General features: G+C 37.0%; 1 protein-coding gene across 2 annotated transcripts; it reads left to right on the forward strand.

Annotated features, from left to right (window-relative positions):
* Nucleotides 1-22,245: 22,245 nt before the first annotated feature.
* On the forward strand, nucleotides 22,246-23,917 carry LOC113328956 (probable S-adenosylmethionine-dependent methyltransferase At5g38100). Of its 2 annotated transcripts, XM_026575957.1 has the most exons (4): nucleotides 22,246-22,532; nucleotides 22,971-23,240; nucleotides 23,339-23,471; nucleotides 23,557-23,689. In XM_026575957.1, the coding sequence occupies exons 1-4, from the start codon at nucleotides 22,449-22,451 to the stop codon at nucleotides 23,628-23,630; spliced, it is 561 nt and encodes a 186-aa protein (XP_026431742.1). In that variant the 5' UTR covers nucleotides 22,246-22,448; the 3' UTR covers nucleotides 23,631-23,689. The 2 variants fall into 2 exon arrangements, with proteins under 2 accessions (XP_026431742.1, XP_026431741.1); XM_026575956.1 differs by having other exon boundaries at nucleotides 23,339-23,917.
* The last annotated feature ends 1,268 nt before the right edge of the window (nucleotides 23,918-25,185 follow it).

Below are 25,185 nucleotides of genomic sequence, written 5' to 3' on the forward strand. Positions count from 1 at the left end.
CTCATAATGATGTTTTCCATGAACGTACAAAGCACATTGAAATTGATTGTCATTTTGTACGTCATCAGTACAAGAAACGGATCATCAACTTATCCTTTGTTTCTTCTGAGCTGCAACCTGCTGATCTTTTTACTAAGGCGCTGTCTTCTGCACGCCTTAAGCTCTTAATTTCCAAACTCAACATGTGCTTTATCCCATGTTGAGTTTGAGGGGGGGGGGGGTATTACGAGATATTATGCAGATGCATAATCTGTTATGCATATGTACCATATCTGTTATGCAGATGCATAATCTGTTATGCAGATGTACCATATTTGTTATTCTAGCATATCTGTTATATTTGTACATTACTTGGCTTGTACACCAAGTTATTTCCTTCCTGTTTTATCTCTAGTTCTTGTATATAAGACCAGGCACATGTATAATTCGTTTGTACCTTTTACCTTCATCCAATATACCATGACAAATTCTATCACTTTTGACTATTGGTACGTTTTTACACTATGATATGTCACTGTCGGTACTTCGAACTTGCATCAATCATTATTTGTCTTATATTCCCCATGTCTTAAGTCATTAAAAATCGGTACTTTTAGTTAAAAGGACTCTCCTTTTTTGATTTTTTAAGTGTTACGACTCCGATCAATTATCAGCCGGCGCCTACCACCTTTCTCCGAACCATACAGGGATGACTTTGCCCTGAGTTCTGTTGGAAAAAAATGGGTTTCACAAAGGATGAATGACACAGAGAAGAAAGTGTTGCACTCCAAAACTTTCAAGGCTTGTATAAATTTCTTTTAGACAAATATTTCTACCCTCCCAATAACAATTGGCGATTACAACAGGTATGCGAAATATTGCCTTCAGGATACAATGAAAGCTCTGCAACGAAAACTGAATTCAAGGTTTGTACCCCTTGATTCAATCAAGAACACACAAAGAGATTTCTGATTTCTGATGATGCTTTTTGAAACAGAGAAAACAGATTGATTTTTCTTATATATTAAACGAAACTGGGAGAATCTATTTATAAAGGGTTTTGCACCTGTTGGGAATAGGTTTTTTTTTTTTTTATTCTCCAACAGGTTTCTATTCACGAAACGTCAGGTTCCTTCATCAACAGACATCAATGGTGTCTTTTGGATTCGAAATTTTCGAACAGGCTTTTATCGGCCAAATAAAACCTTCAGTTCAAAAAATTCTTCCGGGGGGGCGATGCCCGCCAGGACCCCCCCTTTGGTTAGCGGCGTTGAAAATATTCCAACATTCTCCCCCTATTTTCAAAAACCATAAAACAAAGTTAAAACTTTTTAAATCAGAGTGACTGCATCACCGAAGTGACTGCCTACGTACCCGAGTGGGATCAAGCCAACGTAGTTCAAGCACAATTGAGACTAAGCATCATCGTTGAAATCAACACATAAATGATACGTATTTTTTGGATTTGAACCTTCACTTAGTGTAAGAAACTCAAAGCCTTATCGAGGTTCTATGGTGAAACCAGTCTTGAACCAAGTACCCCTTATGATAAAACCGGAGTCTCCACACATATTGATTTCATAAAATCATGTGTTCTGTAGCCAAGCACGTTAATGGCCATGTGCTTATATCCTTGTTCATGAGTCTTCTTTAGAGAACGGTCTTCTTCTCTTAGGAAACGGCCTTATTTCCATACTCATATAGGTAAGTCTCGAAGGTGTTTCTGCGATACACCTTTTACTAATCATAGACTCATTAAGGATTTACATCCATCCTATTTTCTTGCAGAAACCAGCACTAATAAGAAATGGGAAGTTTTTATATTAGTGCTCCATAATCCACATCCATAACTTGTTGGTACCACATTGAACCTTGTTTATCCTTTTCAAAACATAGGTTGGGTTTCTGCTATGGGAGATCAAACTTCCTTCACAGACCTTAGTCCCATTTCTTTCCTTTTTATTGAAACCACTGAACTTGGTAGACTTTTCGTAAATGGGTCTGCCAAATTCCTCTTTGATTCAATAAAGTTAACCGTAACTACTCCCCTCTTGAGTAGTTGCCTAACCATGTAGTGTCTAAGACTTGCATGTCTAGACTTTCCATTATAAGTCTTATTAGAGACATTATAGATTGTATCTTGATTATCACAATTAATCAAGACCGCCGGAGTTGGCTTCTTCCAAAAAGGAATTTCCATAAGTAGGTTTCTAAGCCAATCTGCCTCCTTACATGCATCAGTTAAAGCTATCAATTCTGACAACATTGTTGAATCAGAAATACAAGTCTGCTTCTTGGAACTCCAAGACACAGCAGCACCCCCTAATGTAAAAATCCATCCAGAAGTTGACTTGGAATTTGATTCTACATTGTTCCAGTTAGCATCGTTGTACCCCTCTAGTGCAGCGGGATAGCCTTGGTAATGCAAACCAAAATTTATTGTTCCTTTCAAGTAAGCCATAACTCTTGAAACTGCTTTCCAGTGTTCATATCCTGGATTACTTGAGAAACGACATAATATTCCCACGGCTTGGGCTATGTCCGGTCTTGTGCAATGCATAGCGTACATAAGACTCCCAATAACACTAGAATACTCAAGTTGAGCATGAGTACGGCCGGCTTGGGTATGTCCGGTCGACCACAGCCTGGGGGGGCGATGCCCCCCAGGACCCCCCTTTGGTAAGCGGTGTTGAAAATATTCCAACATTCTCCCCCTATTTTCAAAAACCATAAAACAAAGTTAAAACTTTTAAATCAGAGTGACTGCATCACCGAAGTGACTGCCTACGTACCCGAGTGGGATCAAGCCAACGTAGTTCAAGCACAATTGAGACTAAGCATCATCGTTGAAATCAACACATAAATGATAGGTATCTTTTGGATTTGAACCTTCACTTAGTGTAAGAAACTCAAAGCCTTATCGAGGTTCTATGGTGAAACCAGTCTTGAACCAAGTACCCCTTATGATAAAACCGGAGTCTCCACACATATTGATTTCATAAAATCATGTGTTCTGTAGCCAAGCACGTTAATGGCCATGTGCTTATATCCTTGTTCATGAGTCTTCTTTAGAGAACGGTCTTCTTCTCTTAGGAAACGGCCTTATTTCCATACTCATATAGGTAAGTCTCGAAGGTGTTTCTGCGATACCCCTTTTACTAATCATAGACTCATTAAGGATTTACATCCATCCTATTTTCTTGCAGAAACCAGCACTAATAAGAAATGGGAAGTTTTTATATTAGTGCTCCATAATCCACATCCATAACTTGTTGGTACCACATTGAACCTTGTTTATCCTTTTCAAAACATAGGTTGGGTTTCTGCTATGGGAGATCAAACTTCCTTCACAGACCTTAGTCCCATTTCTTTCCTTTTTATTGAAACCACTGAACTTGGTAGACTTTTCGTAAATGGGTCTGCCAAATTCCTCTTTGATTCAATAAAGTTAACCGTAACTACTCCCCTCTTGAGTAGTTGCCTAACAATGTAGTGTCTAAGACTTGCATGTCTAGACTTTCCATTATAAGTCTTATTAGAGACATTATAGATTGTAGCTTGATTATCACAATTAATCAAGACCGCCGGAGTTGGCTTCTTCCAAAAAGGAATTTCCATAAGTAGGTTTCTAAGCCAATCTGCCTCCTTACATGCATCAGTTAAAGCTATCAATTCTGACAACATTGTTGAATCAGAAATACAAGTCTGCTTCTTGGAACTCCAAGACACAGCAGCACCCCCTAATGTAAAAATCCATCCAGAAGTTGACTTGGAATTTGATTCTACATTGTTCCAGTTAGCATCGCTGTACCCCTCTAGTGCAGCTGGATAGCCTTGGTAATGCAAACCAAAATTTATTGTTCCTTTCAAGTAAGCCATAACTCTTGAAACTGCTTTCCAGTGTTCATATCCTGGATTACTTGAGAAACGACATAATATTCCCACGGCTTGGGCTATGTCCGGTCTTGTGCAATGCATAGCGTACATAAGACTCCCAATAACACTAGAATACTCAAGTTGAGCATGAGTACGGCCGGTGTTCTTCATTAACTTGATAGTATGGTCTAAAGGAGTAGGTGCTGGATTGTCATCAAAGTGACCATATTTCTTGAGAAATTTCTCAATATAATGAGATTGAGTTAAAACCAACTCATCTCCCTTTCTTAGGATCTTAATTCCCAAGATTACATCAGCCTCTCCTAAATCCTTCATATCAAAGTTAGAACTAAGAAACTTCTTTGTTTCTTCCACAACAGATATGTCAGACCCAAAGATTAACATATCATCAACATACAAACAGAGAATCACACAACCAGAACTATCATGCTTACTATAGATACATTTGTCCGCATCATTCACCACAAAACCATATGACAAAACTACTTTATCAAACTTCTCATGCCATTGCATAGGGGCTTGCTTCAAACCATAGAGAGATTTCACTAACTTGCAAACTTTCTTCTCTTGGCCTGGTAATATGAAACCTTCAGGTTGTTCCATATATCTCTTCTTCTAAATCCCCATTTAGAAAAGCAGTTTTGACATCCATTTGATGCACAACCAACTTATGAATAGAAGCAAGTGCAATCAAGCAACGAATGGATGAGATGCGGGCAACAGGAGCATATGTATCAAAGTAATCAATACCATGTCTTTGTTTATAACCCTTGGCAACTAGCCTTTCCTTAAACTTATCAACTTCACCATCAGCTCTCAACTTTCTCTTGAATATCCATTTACTTCCTATTGCTTTAGCACCAGGAGGTAAATTTACTAATACCCAAGTCCCGTTAGTCAAAAGCGAATGCTTTTCATCATTGATGGCTTCTTTCCAGAAATTTGCATCTCTAGAACTCATGGCTTCAGCATAAGTTTTAGGGTCATCATCAGTATGCATAACATACTGGTTAACACTAAGAATTCTATTCTTATTTGCCTCTACAAGGTAATAAATAAAGTTTGGATCAGGCTTTTTCTCAATCCTTCCTCTCTTACTCCTTCTAGGTTCGATATCTTCAGTAGGCACTGAAATATCATTGTCATGAGTAGGAGAGGGATTTTCATCATTGTTATCAATCTCCATAGGTTCTAGATCAGGTAACAATGGATTCTCCATGGGTTGCATTTGAGAACTGTTCCTATTTAAGTTCTCAAAGAATTCCACATCTACAGATTCTATAATCTCAAAAGTGTCAAGGTTTATAAATCTGTAGGTGATACTATTAAGAGAGTATCCCACAAAAGCACATTTATAAGCCCTGTTTCCCAACTTTGGTATTTTGGGATCAGGCTTTCGAACATATGCTAAACAACCCCAGACTTTAAGTCTTCTCAAGTTTGGTTCCCTCTTAAACCACAACTCATAAGGAGAAACACTCTTCTTTTTCAAAGGAATTCTATTCAAAATATAACATGCAGACAACATAGCTTCACCCCACAAAGAATTAGGCAAACCAGAACTTATAAGCATGCAATTAACCATATCAATCAAAGTTCTATTTTTCCTTTCAGCCATACCATTTTGTTGAGGTGTGTAAGGTGCAGTACGTTGATGAACTAAACCATGCTCTTGACAAAAGGAATTAAATTCAGTAGGAAAGTATTCACCACCACGATCAGAACGTAAAATCTTAATTTTGTGCTCTAATTGTGTCTCTACTTCTGCTTTATAAATCCTAAATTTATCAAAGACTTCATCCTTAGATTTCATTAAATATGTATAAGCATATCTAGTACTATCTTCTATAAAAGTGACATAATACTTATTTCCACCACGAGTGGCAGAACCATGTAAATCACCCACATCACTATGTACTAATTCAAGTAAGGAAGAATTTCGTACTACAGACTTATGGGAAATTCTAGTTATCTTTGCTTGCACACATATTTCACATTTAGAAGCATGATCAAAATTGCAATCAGAAATCAAGCCTAATCGATTCATGTTTCTAAGAGAACCATAATTCACATGCCCTAATCTACCATGCCATAAATTAACAGAGTCAACAATATAAGCAGAACCATTATTTATTAAATTAAGCTTAATCATCCCATTACAAGCATATCCTTGTCCAACAAACACACCATTTTTGGACAACACAAACTTATTAGACTCATAGGTCGTCTTGAATCCAGCCTTCATAACAAGGTCGCCGGAAACAAGGTTCTTCACGATGTCAGGGACATGTAAAACATTAGTAAGAGTCACAGTCTTTCCCGAAATAAACGAGAGTTCAACAGTGCCTTTCCCAATAACTTTGCTGCGTTGACCGTTTGCGGAGACAACATCGTTTCCTTCTCCACTAACCGGTTCGTATGTCTTGTAAAGATTTCTATCCTTACAGATATGGATGGTTGCACCATTGTCGTACCACCATCCACCCCCAGTTTCAGCAACAGCATTGGCGGCTTGCACCACGATCACAAGTTTGTCATCGAACATATTTGCCTCCTTTTTCTGGTTCTGTTGTTGTTTCTTTTTGAGACGTCAGTCACGAGCAAAATGGCCGGGTTTGTCACAGAAGTAGCAAGGGCCGCCAGCGCCCTTCTTCTTACTCTTCTTGTTGGGATGCTTCTTAAACTGAGTATCATTCTTAGGTTTCAAGGAATTCGGTGTTTTAGATTCTTCTACGCTATTCACCTTAGAATGGTTTTCAGAATGTGGACTATCCTTAAGTTCTCGCTTACGAGAGTCCTCTTCTATGCGAAGATGACGTTGTAAGGCCTCTAAATCATAGTCAGTCTCAGCATGCTTAAGTTTCTTCTTATAACCATTCCAAGAAGGGGGGAGACGAGAAATAATAACCCCAACAACAAACGCAGAAACAAGATCAATTCCAGCATCCTTAAGATGATTAACTATGAGTAAAAGTTCACTGACCTGGGCAATGATTGACTTACTGTCAACCATCTTAAAATCCATGAAATTGCAAATCAGGAATTTCTTGTTGCTTGCTTCAGAAATCTTGTATTTGTTGTCAAGCGCAGTCCACAATCCCTTTGCAGTCCCAATACTCCGATGTGCATTGTACACATGTTTGTCCAGAGCATTCAAGATATGACCACGACACATGAAATCATCTTCCTGACGCTGCTTTCGTCTAGCCTTCAATTCCTCAGTGTCATTGTCAGTTGCAGCAGGAATTTCCTCCAATCCATCTTCAAGTATGTACCACAACTTGATGGTGATCAGGAAAAACTTCACAGTCTCTTGCCAACGGGTAAAACCTTCACCATCAAAACGTTCCAATCGAGTAAAGGTTTGGTTCATCACTTGCAGAGATTGAGCAGTAGCATTCGAATTTGAAGATTCACCCTCCATTGCCAGAAATTATTTGTCTAAAAACTGTTGGAAAAAAATGGGTTTCACAAAGGATGAATGACACAGAGAAGAAAGTGTTGCACTCCAAAACTTTCAAGGCTTGTATAAATTTCTTTTAGACAAATATTTCTACCCTCCCAATAACAATTGGCGATTACAACAGGTATGCGAAATATTGCCTTCAGGATACAATGAAAGCCCTGCAACGAAAACTGAATTCAAGGTTTGTACCCCTTGATTCAATCAAGAACACACAAAGAGATTTCTGATTTCTGATGATGCTTTTTGAAACAGAGAAAACAGATTGATTTTTCTTATATATTAAACGAAACTGGGAGAAGCTATTTATAAAGGGTTTTGCACCTGTTGGGAATAGGTTTTTTTTTTTTTTTATTCGCCAACAGGTTTCTATTCACGAAACGTCAGGTTCCTTCATCAACAGACATCAATGGTGTCTTTTGGATTCGAAATTTTCGAACAGGCTTTTATCGGCCAAATAAAACCTTCAGTTCAAAAAATTCTTCCGGGGGCGTTGCCCCCCAGGACCCCCCCTTTGGTTAGCGGCGTTGAAAATATTCCAACAAGTTCAAGGAAATCTTTCTATGACTCTTTCTGGTCGCCCACAACTGAAATATAGATGCTTTCTATCCTTAGCTCAGTGACCTTGTTTCATAGTTGGGAACCGATGAATTGAGCTCTGCGTTACATTTTACAACGTATAATAACACAAAGAAAGGAAATGACCACTTAAAGAAAGCTTTACTCAACTGCAACCGAACATCAAAGTTGTTACTTGGGAGTTTTGGAATCTTTCTAGTGTTTTGAACCAATGATGAAAACAGGAGCAAAAAGTGATCGAAATTCGAACTCGGCGCTGAGTTATATACCAACTATTGTACTAAATCGATCTGTTGAGGAGGTTTGAACACGGCTACTACCAAACGTCAAGGACGTTTTTTGGGAGCTCTTGACAACTTCTCATTGATCGACAGGGTAAAGACGAAACTCAAAATTATCCATTCCTTAGCATCAACTAACATCCAAGATTTTTTTTAAGAGCTTTGGATTTTCTCTTCTTTGGTGAGAAAAAATTAAGGTATCCAAAGATGTTATACGGTCCTCTTAGTTGGCGCCAGAGTGTAGTCGCATAATTCCTACAACTACATCCAAAGGTCTAGAACATGCTAATAATCAAAGTAAAAGTGAAAATATAACATGAACACAAGATATACGTGATTTAATATGATTACCTAGTCCACGGAGGCGTAAGGGATGATATTATTACGTAAAGCTCAAGGTTACAAGGTGTGGAATACTACTCAAGAATGACTCTCCTCTCTTCTGACTTATAACATGCCTTTCGCTCTCTACATGCCTCTATATCTATAGGCTAAACATATGTTATTTCGAAATTACAGTGTGGGTCGTGGTACATCTTTTTTGCTGGTCTTGTCGGGACAGGGATGACACTCGTCGGATATGTAGGCTTTATTGAAGAAGTCGTGACTATTGTTAACTCCCAGCCCGAGATCGACCTCTGATATCCTATGACCCGATATCGCCCTCTATTAATACTTTAACTCGGCTTCTTTCTTTAACTGAGGTCCTTCTGCCTCTTCAACCATCCTGTCAGTATGTTAAATGTTGTCTTGTCCGACTGTCGCATGCCTGTCACGTCCGACCCATGTGATCTCTCTTTCTTCGTTCCTTCCAGGATTATCCAGTGCTTCCTTCTTCATCAGTTTTCAGTGCTTCCTTGTCTAGGATCATGCCACCTAGTCCTATGAATTATTCACATCTACACTTTAAGCAATAAATATACCAATAAAGTTTCATTTGATTTAATACTAGTTATTTTTGGGAATAGGCAGCGCAAATGGACTTAAAGAAACTGTGAAAGAGGAGGCGGAGCAATGTAACAATGCATGTTTCAAGTTCTGCAACCACAAATTCGGAACTGCCGTTGGTGCTGCTAAATAAAGCAAATAATGCTTGGAGAGACAACACGACGGATCAGTCGATTTCCTAGTAGTTCAAGTCATTCTAGCCGTGTCCTTAAGTGTTTCGTGTTTTTCTGTTCTAAATAACGGTCATGCAATGACAGATCGGTCGATTTTCTAGTAATTTCATAATACTTGACGACGATTCCTCGTACTGACATGGGCATTAATTAATCCGATGTTCAGTGTTGTATTTGAACTTGGTTTTAAATTTAATAAACTCCTTTCTTTTATCTTTAATAAAGAATTTGCGCCAAAATCATCACTATCACACCTCCCTTGTGAGTCGTGACCCAAAATTTTATTGTTGATCAGAAACACCGAGATAATCAGGGTTGCTAATAGGGGGTACAGAATCTCTTGGAGATGTACCAAAATATGAATAGGATAAAATAATCATTGCTTTTGAGTTGGTAGACCACTGAGTAAATTGGCACCCCTATTAACAGTCTTGGAGATAATGAAAGTCAAAAAATTTATTGTTTATAAGAGATACAATTATAAACATTTTAACTATAGTATCAACAATATATACTGCTAAAATATTATAAAAGTGTATAAAATCAAATAATTTGTGCATTTTACACTCTCATTCGGTGGGGGAGCTGGAAATGGGTGATTTTGGTTTTTTAGGGGTGACTTAATCCTATTAATTGGGCCTATTTTTACCAGCCCAAATAATTTAGAACAATTTTTTGGGGATCATAGTTTTTTTGGGGACCATGGTCTTATTAGGCCACCCACCCTACAATGATAAGGGATGTCCTAACAATAATCTTATTTAGCAAGTTTACTAATTTACCCTTAACCTAATTAACACTAACCCTGATACTATATTAACCTTAGTGTAAAAAAAAAAAAGTCGCACCCTAGATAACTCGTCTCCTTCTCTTCTTCTTCTTCATTGCAAACTCGTCTCAATCGTCGATTCATAAAATTTTCATCGTCGATTAATCAATCTAGTATAACAATGGCCCGTCAAAAGCAAACCAAGCGAAATCCAGGAACAGATCCATCATTAGGACATTTAGCTAATCAACCACAGGAACTTGAGGAAGAAGTTCAACCGGAGAAGCAACTAATTCGTCGTAACAGCCGCAAGAACAACGCTGAATCTTCCATGGGACCGATTCGCGGGTATTTCTCGACAAACCCATTGATTTTAATTTGTTTTTCATCGATTCAATTGAATAGAAAATCATCAAAATTGGCTTGGAATGGTAGTTACAGTGTTGGGTTCGGTTAGTTCGTGTTTTCTGAAAACTCTAGATTCCTAACCGAACTCACTGAACTGAAGAACACGAAGAACAATTCGGTTACTTGTGATAAATACTATGTCACCGAACTGTAGAGTTAGGTTGTTTCGCAAAGAAATTGTAAAATTTTCATGTAACCGAACTGTAGGGTTAATAGCATAGAAAGACGTTTTATTATGTAACCGAACCTTTCCTATGAGTTCGGTTAGTTCGCAAAATTTCCATGTAACTGAACTCTAGTGTTCCAAAAAACATGACAACATGCTAAAACATCCAGGAGAAGGTTCGGTTAACTGTCAAAAATGGGAGGTAACCGAACCTATGAGTTCGGTTATCTACACAATTTTACAAGTAACCGAACCTATGAGTTCAGTTTGTTCGCAACTTTTTAAAGTAACCGAACCTTACCCTGAATCACCAATAATTTGTTTTAGTTTGCCTTTTTGTTGTGAGTTATTCCTAATATATTTTATTTTCTTTATTAGTGTCAAAGGTAAGAATTCCAACCAACCTTTACCTGAAGATATGATAACTCCTCCGCCTAGAGGGGGGTACACTTAGGTTCCTCTAAGCGTGGAACCAAATACGTTGTCAACCGAGACGATGTCAATAGAGATAATGTTGACGATGTCATTCAACAAGTCTATGAGGAGATTACGGAAGAAACGGGTGATCAACAACATGAAGAGGATATTGTGGAAGAAACGGGTGATCAAGAACATCAAGAGGTGATTGTGGAACACGTGGAACTTAATCAAAGAGAAGGTAAGGAAGTAGTTGAAGAAGAAGAAGGAAATGAGGATGAGGATGATGATGAAGGTGAAGAAGATGAGGATGAGGATGATGATGAAGGTGAAGAAGATGAGGATGATGATGATGATGAAGAAGAAGAGGAAGCGGTTTAAATTGTTCAAAAGACGCCTAAATCGCCTTGTGCTAGATATGCATACATTCCTGAAGATGCACTGTGCTTGCCGCCGAAGAACCCAACCTATGGTACTCCTAGAGATGGAGGGCTGAAATTGATTGGCTACAAAAACTCATGGGCTGCCAAGATTTTTGCGACCAAGGTATTGAATCTTAACCATGAAGATTTGTTAATTTGGTTCTATTTATATATATATATATTTATATAAGATACGATCTTGTTATTGTATGACCATAATAATGTTATCCGTGTTTTAAAACGACAAAAGAACAAGAAATGGAGTATAGAGTATGAGTGTGATGAGTTCAAGAATGTGGTATATGATTGTGTACTTTGGAGTGCGATAGAACAAGCGCACCATAAATTTGATGTTGTCACTGTTACCGCGTTTGCCGAAAGAGCATATCCAGAGACGGATACTTTCCTTCTACACTTTGGCGAGATGGAAATAACTTCAAATGACTGCTATAGAATCACAGGCCTACCAATTACTGGAACAAGTGTTCGAGCTGGCTACGATCCTAATATGATTTTTGGAGCTCTTGAAAAGTTGGTTGAAAAGTGTCTAGGATGGGACTCTACAAAGGCACAATATGAGTTTAGAAAAGCTGCAAAGAAGCCTAAGACAGGTGATGAACATAATCCGTTCAATGCAGACCGCTCGGCCAAGAAGATGTTGAAAAAGATCAAGTTGAACACCTTGTTTGACGAGTTCTCAGGGACTAGATATAAAGTTATTATAGGAAAGTTGGTGATGACGGAGGAGAAGCTTACACACCATGTGACTGCTTATTTATTGTACCAACTGGGAACCATTTTCTTCCCTGACACTTCAGGTGCTGCGGTAAACGCCCATTACCTCCAACTATTGGACCCACTTGGTGAGGTGAACAACTACTGTTAGGGCATTGTCGTTCTTTCATTTGTTCAAGCGGAGCTTAGAAAAGCTTCGAGGCTAAAGAGTCTCTACTTTGGAGGGTTATATACCCTTGTTGAGGTACGCCGTTAAGTTTTCCTTTGTTTTCCATAATTGAATTAATGTGTATTGTTACTAATCATAATTGTATCTTTTCTTGGTTTTTCTCATAGGTTTAGGTGTACGACCACTTCCCTTCACTGAAATTGTCTCATTTTCACGATCCTTGGCCTTATGGGAAGCCTATAGCTGGTAAATATGAATTTTTGAACTCACAGGACAAGAAGAAGGAAGAGAAGGTGTTGAGGTTGAGGGAGAAATTAGATGATTTGACGTTTGATGATGTGGTTTTCCATCCATACTTTTATGATGAAAATCAAGAACATAGTGATGTTCAGTTTATTGATTTCTATTATGTCGCATCTTACAACGGGCCGTTGTTTCATCTTGGAGGTTGTACAATGTATAATCCTCGGAGAGTATTGAGACAAGTTTGTTGAATTCAAACTATCCCAGATAAGGACAAATTCAACTTCAAGGTGACGAAGCGGGGAACCAAAAACACCGAAAAGTATTTTGTTCCCAAATACGACCCAACTCCATCTGTGGACCATTAGAACATCATGATGCAGTATATGGTTCCTAATGAAGATTTACCGGATATCACTGGTGATCCAAATGCTTGTGAAGAGGGTTACATTGAATGGTATCAAAACTGGTCTCATCCTTTGGTAATAAACCATGTCCAACAAGCTCGTGCTGAGAAGGAGAAAACGAAGATGGTTGAGAAAGAGGATCATAGAATTTTGAAGACAAATCCTAAATATGGTGATGAGGCTTTGATGTTATGGAATGCGGCGGTAAGATATTTCTCTCGTCTTTTATTTCTAGTTAATTATTTATGCTTTTGATTGAAAATAGAAATAATAGTCGTTTATTTATGCTTTTGTTCTCTAAATAGAAAAAGGCTGGTGCTAAAATGTTGAAGAAAATTATGAAAAAGATCAAGAGCGGAGACTCGATGAAAACTAATGAACTGAAAGAACTCTACGGTGAACTGAGTCATGTTTTTGCACCCCCCACTGTTGATACAATGCCGGCGAAGAGGACTCGCAAAGAAGGTGAAGGTACAAGTCATATGGTTGAACAACAAAGCAGTGGAGAGGATACTCGTAGTGAGGAGGGGATTGCTAGAGCTCCAAGACGCAAGAAGGCAAAAGTTTCTCGTAGGGGTCGTGGTAAATGAGTGATTGGAGTTCTTTGGTTTCTTATGTTTTGAACACTATTTTATTTGGGATTTCGTAGTTTGTTTCTTATGTTGGGATGACTTGTGTTAAAACAATTAGTTAGTTATCAACTTATTATGGTGAAAAATACTTATGTTGACTAGTAAGTATTTTTGAATTCCTGACTAATAGTTCGGTTTGATAGCAATTTTGTAATGTAACCGAACTATGCGTTCGATTACACTTCAAATGTCCATTGTAACCGAACTAAAGTGTTGAACAAAAATGAAAACATGCTAAAACATTCAGGAGAAGGTTCGGTTAACTGCCAAAAAATGTCAGGTAACCGAACTGAGAAGAAAAATGTCTTGTAACCGAACTCTAGGGTTAAAAAAAAATGACATTGTTCGATTACCTGCAGACATTTACCAGCAACCGAACTCAGGCCTTGAAATTTTGCTCTTTTTGAAATTTTTTCTATGTAACTGAACCTTACTCTTATTCCCATTGTTTTTAGTTCTTTAACAACCGAACTCTGACCTATAAGTTTGGTTTGATCACAAACTTTTTAAAACCTCCATGTAACCGAACTGTGGGGTTAAAAACATAGAAAGAATTTTTTTTATGTAACCGAACCTTACTCTTATTCCCAGTATTTTGAGTACTATAAGCACCGAACTATGACCACTGAGTTCGGTTCGATCGCAAACTTTTTAAACCTCAATGTAACCGAACTTCAGGGTTAAAAACATAGAATTTTTTTTTTATGTAACCGAACCTTACTCTTATTCCCAGTATTTTGAGTACTGTAAGCACCGAACTATGACCACTGAGTTCGGTTCGATCGCAAACTTTTTAAAACCTCCAGGTAACCGAACTGTAGGGTTAAAAACATAGAAAGAATTTTTTCTATGTAACCGAACCTTACTCTTATTCCCATTGTTTTTAGTTCTTTAACAACGGAACTCTGACCTATAATTTCGTTCGATCGCAAACATTTTAAAACCTCCATGTAACCGAACTCTAGGGTTAAAAACATAGAAATAATATTTTTTATACTCTAGAGTTCGGTTGGATCGCAGAAGCATGCAGTTTGCGATCCAACCAAACCTTATACACTTATATCAAATTAATTTGTATATAAAGTTCGGTTAGTTTCGAACCAACCGAACATAACGCTGCATGCCAGAACTTCCATTGATATGGAGTTCGGTAACCTGCGTATTTGGATCAAGTAACCAAACTCATCTGAAGATGTAGTTCGGTTACTTGTTCATCCTCACAAGAAAACCGAACTACACCTTCAGATGTGTTCGGTTACTTGTTCTTCATATAATGTAACCGAACTCCTCAAAATCCAGTTCAAAAATTGACAGTTTTGGGGAAGTTTTTACCAATTCAACATACATTTTGAAGATTAACAAATACAGTAGTAGGAGAGGATGGAGATGAAGAATCAGATTCATATCACTTGAATACTCAAAGGGGGTGAATTGGATTTTTTTTTTATTTTTAATCGGGTCTGCCTATTCTTAAGATTAATAGAATAGCCAATCAATGTTAATTTTTTTTATGAAGAATAATGATATTCATATCGCATTATTCTCATGTTTTCCTTCATCTTCTCTAACTCTACTCTCACAATAATTTTACTCAACTAATAATAAACCCATCTTTTAATTTAATCTCACTAATTGTTTTTAACTAAATCATTTCACTAATCATAACCTAAATTAATTAGGAGGGTAGATTAGGTATTAAATAAATAACTAGATATGGGGTGACCTAGAATTACTTCCAATATCTATACCCAAAAATAGAACCATGGTCCCCAAAAAAACCCCCAAAAAATGGTTCATAATTTAGGCAGTGGATCATAAAAGAAACTTACATTATATGTATTTAAATTCAAACAAACAACATTCGTATAGCCGAAGGAATAGTATAACTTATTTCTGCAGAAAAAAACGTTTATTTCTGCGACTGGTGATGTTGTTGAAATTTGGGGTTTCCCTCGAAGACTAATGAAGAAATTTAGATAGGTTTGTTTATAGGTTAAGCTGTTGATTAAATGGTGAATCTGAGTTGCGACTAAGAAGGTGGTTGAGAAGGTGTAGCTGCTGTATTTGAAAAGCTTGCTGCTGAGATTAATTACAAGGAAGTGTTGTTGTTATGATCAGTTCTAGAGAATCTATTTGTTGGTGGTTATGAATTGTGTTGTGGTTGAGTTCTTGATAGTGAGGTTGTGTTAACGTGGAGCACTGATGTGTTGAGCTAAGCTGCAGATGGTTGCAGAGAAAGAAAGAAAATTATGAACGTTGCGCTATAGGATGCAGTTGAATTCGAGATTGGAGAAAATGCAGATTGCAATGATGGTTGTGTGCAGTTCAGGTTAAAAACAAAAGAAATGGGTCTTGTACTAATGGTGAGTAATAGAAGATGAGATGGTGCTAGCGGTTGTTGTTATGGGAAGCAAATTTTAGCTGAATTCGCAAGTAGATGAGCAGGAGCTGCAGGTAAAACAATTGCTTGGATGGGTTGGTGCTTGTGTAGGAAACGATGCAGTGCTACAACGAGCTGCAACTGAAATGATAGAAGAGATGCTAATGGTGCCATTCTGCATCGTTTATTTCTCTTTCCTTATTAATGTTGAGAGTAAATTTCATAGCAATTGATTTCAGTTTGTTTCACATCGGTATCGAGTCACGAGGTAACTCTTTAATCAATCACCAGTTATCCCATTCCCATTTAATTGAATCAGGGGTTTGAATGTCATTTTATATGAGCGATTAAATGAAACATATGCATTAACCGTAGTTAAGTGTTCTCTCAAAAAGAAAGAAAATGACAATAATCAATAATGAGGCATTTATTAAATTCTGAAGAAAAAAACGGTGCCTATTTTTTAAGTGTAAAATTAAAAATGTGACACTTAATTATATATTCTTATCATCACAGTACATGGTATATGCAATTTGAGATCATAAAAGAAACTTACATCGGATGTACGCAAACTCAAACAAACCACATTTACATAGCCGAAAAATACCATGAAGCATAATTAATCAAGTAAGAGGAAAATGAACTATGAACCGGCATAAATCTCCATATACTATTCCATCAGATGTATAAAACATCAAAAAAATAACCACACTGTACATAATATATGCACTGTTATAGGTATAAAAATCAAAATAGCATATGCATTCTACACCGTGGTATTAGCCCTAATTAGAGATGTGCAACGAACGGACGGATACGGATTAGAGATCATCCTGTCCAATCATCCGCGGATTAATGGGTGATGTGGATCGGACGCGGATTAACCGCGGATTTAGTCTTTATCTATATACTTTTCATGTATACTGCTTCAACATGGTGTGATGATTTAACACTTGGACCAGTTCACCGACCAGAGCCATAAATGATGACCCGACCGTGCCTATGTACGACGCGAAAGCCTCCTCTCCTACGACAATACCAGAATTGCGACGTTTAAAATGAAGCACGATAAGTCTGTTTCTAAACTTCCTCCTATAACTAATTTACTAATGAAAGAAGTGTGGGAGAAAGTGGAACATGGTTCCGTTTTCTTATTATTACGGAGTACTTCAACGTACACTTTACATTAAACTGGGAAGGCTATTTATAGCCATAGTGTGAAATGCAGAAGGAAATAGCATACATCCACTTAGGCTATAGGTGTCAAATTAACACAAAATTGGTTAAAAAGATCAGAATCAACAATTTCCGGGAAAAAAAATCATTGTTTAAATGGACAAAAATGTAAAAATAGTCAGCATGTAAACAGTTTCATCCTACCCATTTTCAAATATTTTTTCTTATTTTTAATTTACACAGGATGCATCCTGTTTCATCCCTGCTATTTTTTAAGTTTAAGTCAGGATGAATCCAGTTTCATCCTTGTTATTTTACTGGTGTCCATTTAACCCATATTAATTTTTTACTCATCAATTTAAACCATGTTTTAAAAATATTTGGATAAATGACCAATTTTCCGTCAAATTAAAGATAAACATAATCCGTTAGGAAAATAATTAACCTTATGTGGTTGGTTTTGTTCTCATCCAAAATAAAGTCCAGCAAAAACTGGAGAGTTCTCGAGATCAGATGGTGGCCACACACCATTACACCAAAAACGTGTCAAGCAATAAGAATCAATTTTTATTGGATTTCCACGCTTACAATGGATGTTCTAAGCCTCCTGCCCTCATTCTTCATGTGGTTATTGTGGTGCGGATGAATCCGCGGATTTTAAAGTTTAATCCCAATCAAACCGTTAAAAATACAGATTTAAAAATTCTATCCGTGTCCATAGATCTTGTGGATTGAATTTTTATCCGCAATTTTGCGAACGGATACGTGTGAAATCCGCGGTTCCAAACTTCTTGCACGCCCCTAACCCTTGTATAAATAACTATATAGGCCTAGGACTAACCAGGAAATTTTCCAAAGTGAAAAGTACAGGAGGACCAATTTTTCCAATTTCTTCCACTGTGAAACTCATGCCAAAAATCTAAAAGCGCGCACCTATTTTTTAGGGGAAAATTATTCTCTGACCCAAAATTATTGAAATTAAATTTTATCATGAGATTTTATATGTTCATAGTACTCTTCTTTTTTCTTCTTCTTCTTCTTCTTCTTCTCTTTTTCTCCTCCATCCGGATCCGATCTGATTTCATAAAAATTCGAAATTTCTTCATTGAAAACAAGTTTTAGCTATAGATCTATGATTATCAAACCTTGTTTTACAAACCCATTTTAGGATTTTCTCTGAAAAACAGAAACATGGTGGTTTTAGCCTAATTTGGATTACCCTATGTGGATGAAATTGAACTTGGATGATCAATTCCCCCAACCAATTAAGCTGCGTCGTGAAGCCAGTCACCAATTCTCATCGCCCTGATTCACCAGAACAACATCAGAGAAAAAAATCAATCAGCACGATGCATAGCATTCAGAAACGGAAGCTAACTTATTTTGTCCGGAGCTCCCATTCCACTTGATTCTTAAAAGCTCGCTCTTTTGTTTTCCTTGTACGATTCCACCAAAAATTCATTCTCTTTTCCGTTACTAGCAACTCCAAGGATCTGTTCAGAGATGAACACAAAGGTGATGCTAAATCCATTGTATCTATCGGATATATCTTCTCTTTTGATCAAATTATCGCCATGGTTTTTCGGATAATTACATTAATACTTCCTAGAGGACCGGTAATGACAGATCGTAGTTGATCCCGAAAGTAAACTCTTCTAGAAAGCGATTCAGAGAGTTAGTATCAATAACTTTATGACATGCATTGCAGGTCCAACAAATTCAAGATAACTAGCAGCAGCATTATCTATTTGTTGGAATATGCTAATTTGTAATGTCCTGTAATGTCTAAATTAAGTCTTAATGTGAATGGTGTTTGGTCTTGATGTAAGAACAGTCTAGAGTTAACTAAAGTCGGCTAGTTAGTGTGAAAAGAGAACTAGTTGGTTAAGTAAAAATTAGAGAACGAATTCTCTAGAGTTTGTAAAGATTGGTGAGAAAGACTAGTCAAACAGTGCTATCTAGAAAAGTCTAGGGAGAGTCCTAGTCGGTAATTAAGGCCTATAAAAAGGCAATGAATGTATCTGTTGTAAACTGAACAAGAACATCAATAAAAACAACAAGTTTAAGAGAGAAAATAATCTTGTTCCACCGCTACTTCACAACTAATATTACTCTGCAACAAGTATGAGAGAATCAAACATCTAAAAATCAACACTATTGTTCTACTTTGTGAAATTCAAGACATTTGGTGTCTTTCGGAGTCGGGGTAAATTTAACCGAAGACAACTGTTACTGACTCCATAACGAATTTTTATTCCAACAATTTGTGATGCTGAATGGATGAGAAATACTTGTTTGACCCTAAGGTAATTCTATTTCATTTGGAAATCAAATTTCAAACAAGTTCATGTTTTATTCCTAGAGAAAGTAATGTTCCCAGTTTGAAGGTTGACAAGTTTCTTAAGTTACACCAGCAAAGCTCTGGAGAGCATCATCCTGGTACACGTCCGCGTAATAGAAACGGAGGAAATCGTTAAACTTGTATGGTCGATAACGATGAAGACCATCTTCATCAATAAACTCTTTGGCAACTTCAACCACTCCATCATCTTTTGGTATTACGAATGCAACATAACTATACCGTTCGTTCTTCTCCTTCAGCATCACTCTATGTCGTGCTAGATGAACTCTTCCATTACTCCAAACCTATATTATTACACAAATGAGGCAGTGGCCTTTACGAGAAAAAAAAAGTGGGAGTAAGAGTCTAAGACATTAACCTTGAGCGAATCCCCGATGAAAATCGTGAACGTGTCTTTTCGGGGTTCCACAAGAATCCATTTGTTTTCCTTGCTAAGAATTTCAAGGCCTTGTATATTCGAATTGAGAACAGTTATAATTCCTTTATCAGTATGAGCAGTTGCGCCAATTGCTGGCTCATCGGTAGCGAGAGAATCATATTTAATGAGATGGACTACATTGATGGTGTTATCCTTCTCTTCCAATGATTCGTGATACTTTTTAAGTCCATAACTGTCAAAAACCATCTTTAAACAGATGTGTTCAAGTCCGATCATCTTCTTTGTCATGGAATCCAGACTTTCACTATGTATCCAAATCAAAATCAAGAACAACGCATTAGTATTAAAATAAGATATGGATTCAAGTCGACGTACGTGATCAAGAAAAAATAAGCATACATACATACCAGAAGGATGGGTTTCCGCCTTCCGGCCACATAAGATTGGTGAAGTCCCGAACTTGATTGGACTTCTCAGCATGTTCGATGCCCATACTCTCGATATATGGATTCTTTGGGGTCCTGCCAATGTAACCATCGTAAATTCTTATTCTTTTTCTTGAGTTCAAGAGGGACATCAAACAATTCCTTCATTTGCATGAACATATTTTCATGTTGTTCTAATGGAACTGCATTAGTATACAGTACTTGAAAACATCCATAATCTTCACTAGCTTCTCTCACTACCTTCCTTGACTACCTTTAACAACTTTTTCCATCCTTGACTACCTTCCTTAAAGCCCTCAGTTAAATCGATACATGGAACTTTAGTTTCATAGTCATAATCATAATCACTAGCCATTTCTCACCTAGCTAGTAGTACTCCTGCCATATTTCGAAGTATATACAATGGAGTGGATTTGTGTATACACTCTCTAATATGCCTACAACACTTTTAATAAATTATATTCGAAAAGAACCCTCTTAAACTTTGACATAAAATGAGACAAATTATTGAACTTGCAATTATGATTTTTTAAAATATTAGGCAGAAGAAAATTATTGTAACGAATTTCAACACTTCGAGGTTCTCAAAAGTCACATTAGTCATTTTTGTATGCTCTGATTATGATAGCAAAAGATCCTAATCTACTTTAATCCCACGCAAGTTCCGGTACACATGAATAACGATAATAAAATGATGTTTGAAAGGAATGCAAGTCACTCTCAATGTGGAATCTTGTAAAGTTTTTCTCCCATACATCCGATTTCTCTGCTTGTTTGGTCACAGACGTCTCTCTTTTCCTATTTTGGTCATAGACGTCTCTTTTCTAATAAGCCTGCTCATGGAAAGAACCCACTTAGACTCCATACGAGATGAACAAAATTGTCGAACTTGCAGTTGTGATTTTTCAAAATTGCAACGAATTTCAACACTTGGACTTGGAGTCGAGGTTGTCAAAATCTACAATCCCTTTTTGATATGTTGACATCACAAAATCCCTTTTATATAAATGAAAGTAGGGGTGTAAATTCGGGCAGGTAGGGCCGCCTGACCCAAAAACTAAGACAGGCCGGACAAACCAGGCTCAATATTTGTGAGCCCGTAAACAAATTTAGGCTGGACAGGCCGGGTACAAGTAGATAATTTGCTACCCAAAGACCGTCCAAAGCCCGCTTTTTATACGGGCAGGCCAGATCGGGCCGGACAGGCCACTATTTTGAATTTTTTTTTAAGTTTAAATTTCCAAATGAACGATATTAAATACAATATCCTTTCCTTTCCAACATCACATATCGTAAGTGATAGTATTATTTTATATTTGAATTACATTGACAAATTTTTAATTTTAGCCTATAATAAATAATTAATTAGAGTACAATAAACTTTCTAATAAGAAAATATATTACCATTAATGTTTTGAAAAGGTTAATTATAAGTAAAAACAATTACATATTTTATTTTTCTTGACACAAAATTGACAATTATAAAACTGTAACTTTTTAAGTCTTTTTAAGAGGATATTAAATGATTAATGGCACATAGAAGGCTTTCAGGCCGGGTATCAGGCCGGGCATCATAATTAATCGCAAAGCCCGAGACCGCCCAATAAATTAATCCAGGCCAGGCCGAGTAGCCCGCAACGGGCCATAACAGGCTTTGGGAAATTTCAGGTACAGGCGGACTTGGGCGGGTACAAGCAGGCTGATTTTTTTTCGGGTAATATTTACACCCCTAAATGAAAGCCATATTATTATGGGTGAATAAATTGATACGCTAAAGATCCGTATCTAGTTTCTAATTCCCGTACAGTACAAGTTCCAACACCATTAAATGATAGATTCCTTGTAACATTACCAACTCAAACAGCAGGTTCCCAACCCTTTCCTTCCAGAATTCCACCAAATTAGTAATCATTATTTCCACGGTTTCTTAAACTCTTTGTTATAGAAAAATCATCAACAGTTCAAAACCATTAACATACACTGAGTAGCAAAGAAACGGGGTGATCAAGAGAGAAAAATGGATGCAATATCAGAAACGAAATCATTCCCAATGAAAGGTGGAGACGATGAATCCAGTTATGTCAAGAATTCTTCGCTTCAGGTATAATACCCTCTCCCCCCCTATACATATTTATGTGTACAGAAATCAAAGTTAATTTAGTTAATAGACATTTAGATTCAATTTGCAGAGAAAAAGTATTGATATGTCAAAGAATATCATAGAGGAAGCAATTTCAAAGAATCTAAGCATTGAAAACCCAGAAACGCTTCGGATTTGGGTTGCTCCGTTGGATCTAATACTCTAGTCGCCGTCCGGAACATAGTCGAAGCAGTAGATCATAAATACAAATCTCAACCTGAGTTTCAAGTCTTTTTCAACGATCACGCATCTAATGATTTTAATACACTTTTCCTATCACTTCCATCAGAAAGGCGATACTTTGCTGCCGGTGTGCCGGGTTCATTTTACACCCGTTTATTTCCTCGCAGTAGTCTTCACATTGTTTACTCGTCTACTGCACTTCATTGGTTGTCGCAGGTTCCAAAAGAGGTTGCTGACATAAATTCCTCAGCATGGAATAAAGGCAGGATACATTATACTGATGCACCAAATGAAGTCTTACAAGCTTATTCAGCTCAGTATGTTATGGACATGGAGGTTTTTCTTCTAGCCCGTGCACATGAGGTTGTCTGTGGTGGGTTGATGTTTCTGGTCATTCCAGGTGTTATCGATGGAACAAATGGTTCCCAAACTGGTGGTGGATTTTTCCATGTTTTGGGATTTTGTCTCGTGGAAATAGCCAAAATGGTAATCATCTTACACAACAATGTTTGTACTAATATTCCTGATAACTTGATGACTATTAACTTTGTAGGTGATGAATTTAATTTGTTGCATACACGCAGGGAATGGTGGATGAAGCTAAAGTGGATTCATTCAACTTACCAGTGTACCACACATCCCCTAAAGAAGTGAACGATTTGGTAGAGAAAAATGGGTATTTCAATATAGAAAGATTGGAGAAAATGTATTCGCCAGGTATAAGCATTGATCATATACAAATATTCAGTGACCATCTAAGAGCTGGGTTGGAAGTAATCATTAAACAACATTTTGGTTTCAGCAAGAGTGATCTCGACATACTGTTCGATGTGTACACCAAAAGACTTGTCGATTCTTTCCCAACCTTGGCAATAGCAGCAGAGAAATCCCTTCATATGTTTTATGTTCTCAAACGCAACAACATTACTATTGCACACTAGTGCAAAACGTTATTTATTTATATGTTGCAGCAGATAGTAGTAGTTTCAAAATCAACCGTTTCGGGTCTTGACGTCTCGTTACACATTGGAAAATTGGACTATTTACAAACAGTATGTAGACTCGAGTTCTGAAAGGAAAAGACTGTGGAAGATCAAACGTTATCTTTGTTGTAGAATTTTCGCATGTTAATTTTGATATACCAAGCAACATAATTCATTGAATAGATCATTTTAATTCATAGTTAATTAGCTAGTGTTGTTCTAGTTAGGCATGGATGACTTCCACAAAAACACGTTGCATGTTTTTTATATTGATCATCAGCCGGTCCCTTTGCTCGGACATGTCTGTCATGTTGAGCATGGAATTCAATGTTCCGGTGTTCCTTTCCATGTCCTCTCAATCAATCTGCCAAATAGAAAATGTGCAATTATTTTAAAATTCATTAAATTAGCCGGTATACAAAAATCTAAAAAATTTACTTTTTTTATTTTTGGGAAAGAGTTAATTGATTTTCGGTGCTACATTTTTTCGAAAGTTAATGTTCAATCAAACTTTTGTGCAAGATAGGATTGGAATTTGGACATGAGTTTGACCCGCATTGACTTGGTTAAATCTTAATTTGTGTTAATTAATTAAGGTTTGGTCGAAGAAAGTCAACTAAAGCCAATACATGACATTTTTAGTACCTAACACAAAAATTGACAAATATCAACCCAAACACTAACTTTACTTTTGGAAAAATGTCAGTATCAAAAATCAATTAACTTATTCAAAAAAGTAAAATATAATTCAACTGTAACAGATGGAAAAATATAGTTCAATACGGTACAACAGAATATAACACGGCTATCCGTGTGTTTTACAACACAATATAACACGGCTATCCGTGTGTTTTACAACACAATACAACACAACATAAACGAAATATAATTCCCCAGTGCCATGTTTTGTTTTGTTTTTGTCTTAAAAAGCACAACAAGGAAAACGACATGCTAACTACGCTTTCTCGTGCGCCATGTCGCGTCGACGTGTCGAGGTTGCTAATGCAAATGAATTTGATTTATCGCAGACTCCTCTCCCAAAATTACCGGTACAAAATCTACACGTTTATAATCTAATCATGTACAATACATGTTGGTGTATTTTGCCACTGAAATTCGGTATGAGGGGCGGATCGTATGCACAGACTTCCCCTGGCTTAAATCAAAGAATATTTTTTTTGGGTTGTAAATGATGGCCCAAATTCGTAAGTTCAGTTACACCTCTGGGTAAGGTTTTTTGTTCGAGTTCTTAAATTTAGTAATGATCCAAGGGTCAGTGCGATCACTCCCACCACAATGCCATTTTTCAAAGGTATTTTATTTGATGTACTAATTAAAAAGTGTTCATTTAAATTGAATATTTGGTCTTTGGATTGTTATCTCACTCATGTTTTTCAGTTATCTAAATTCATGAGGATGTTAAACATAAAGACATGTATATTCGTGAT

Source organism: Papaver somniferum, unplaced genomic scaffold (assembly GCF_003573695.1).
Source record: "Papaver somniferum cultivar HN1 unplaced genomic scaffold, ASM357369v1 unplaced-scaffold_114, whole genome shotgun sequence".
Classification (NCBI taxonomy): Eukaryota; Viridiplantae; Streptophyta; class Magnoliopsida; order Ranunculales; family Papaveraceae; genus Papaver; species Papaver somniferum.

Coding starts and splice junctions, on each gene's coding strand:
- LOC113328956 (XM_026575956.1), top strand. CDS start 22,449: ATGGATGCAATATCAGAAACGAAATCATTCCCAATGAAAGGTGGAGAC. Junction 22,533..22,970: donor TCAAGAATTCTTCGCTTCAG/GTATAATACCCT, acceptor TGGTTGTCGCAG/GTTCCAAAAGAGGTTGCTGA. Junction 23,241..23,338: donor TCGTGGAAATAGCCAAAATG/GTAATCATCTTA, acceptor GCATACACGCAG/GGAATGGTGGATGAAGCTAA.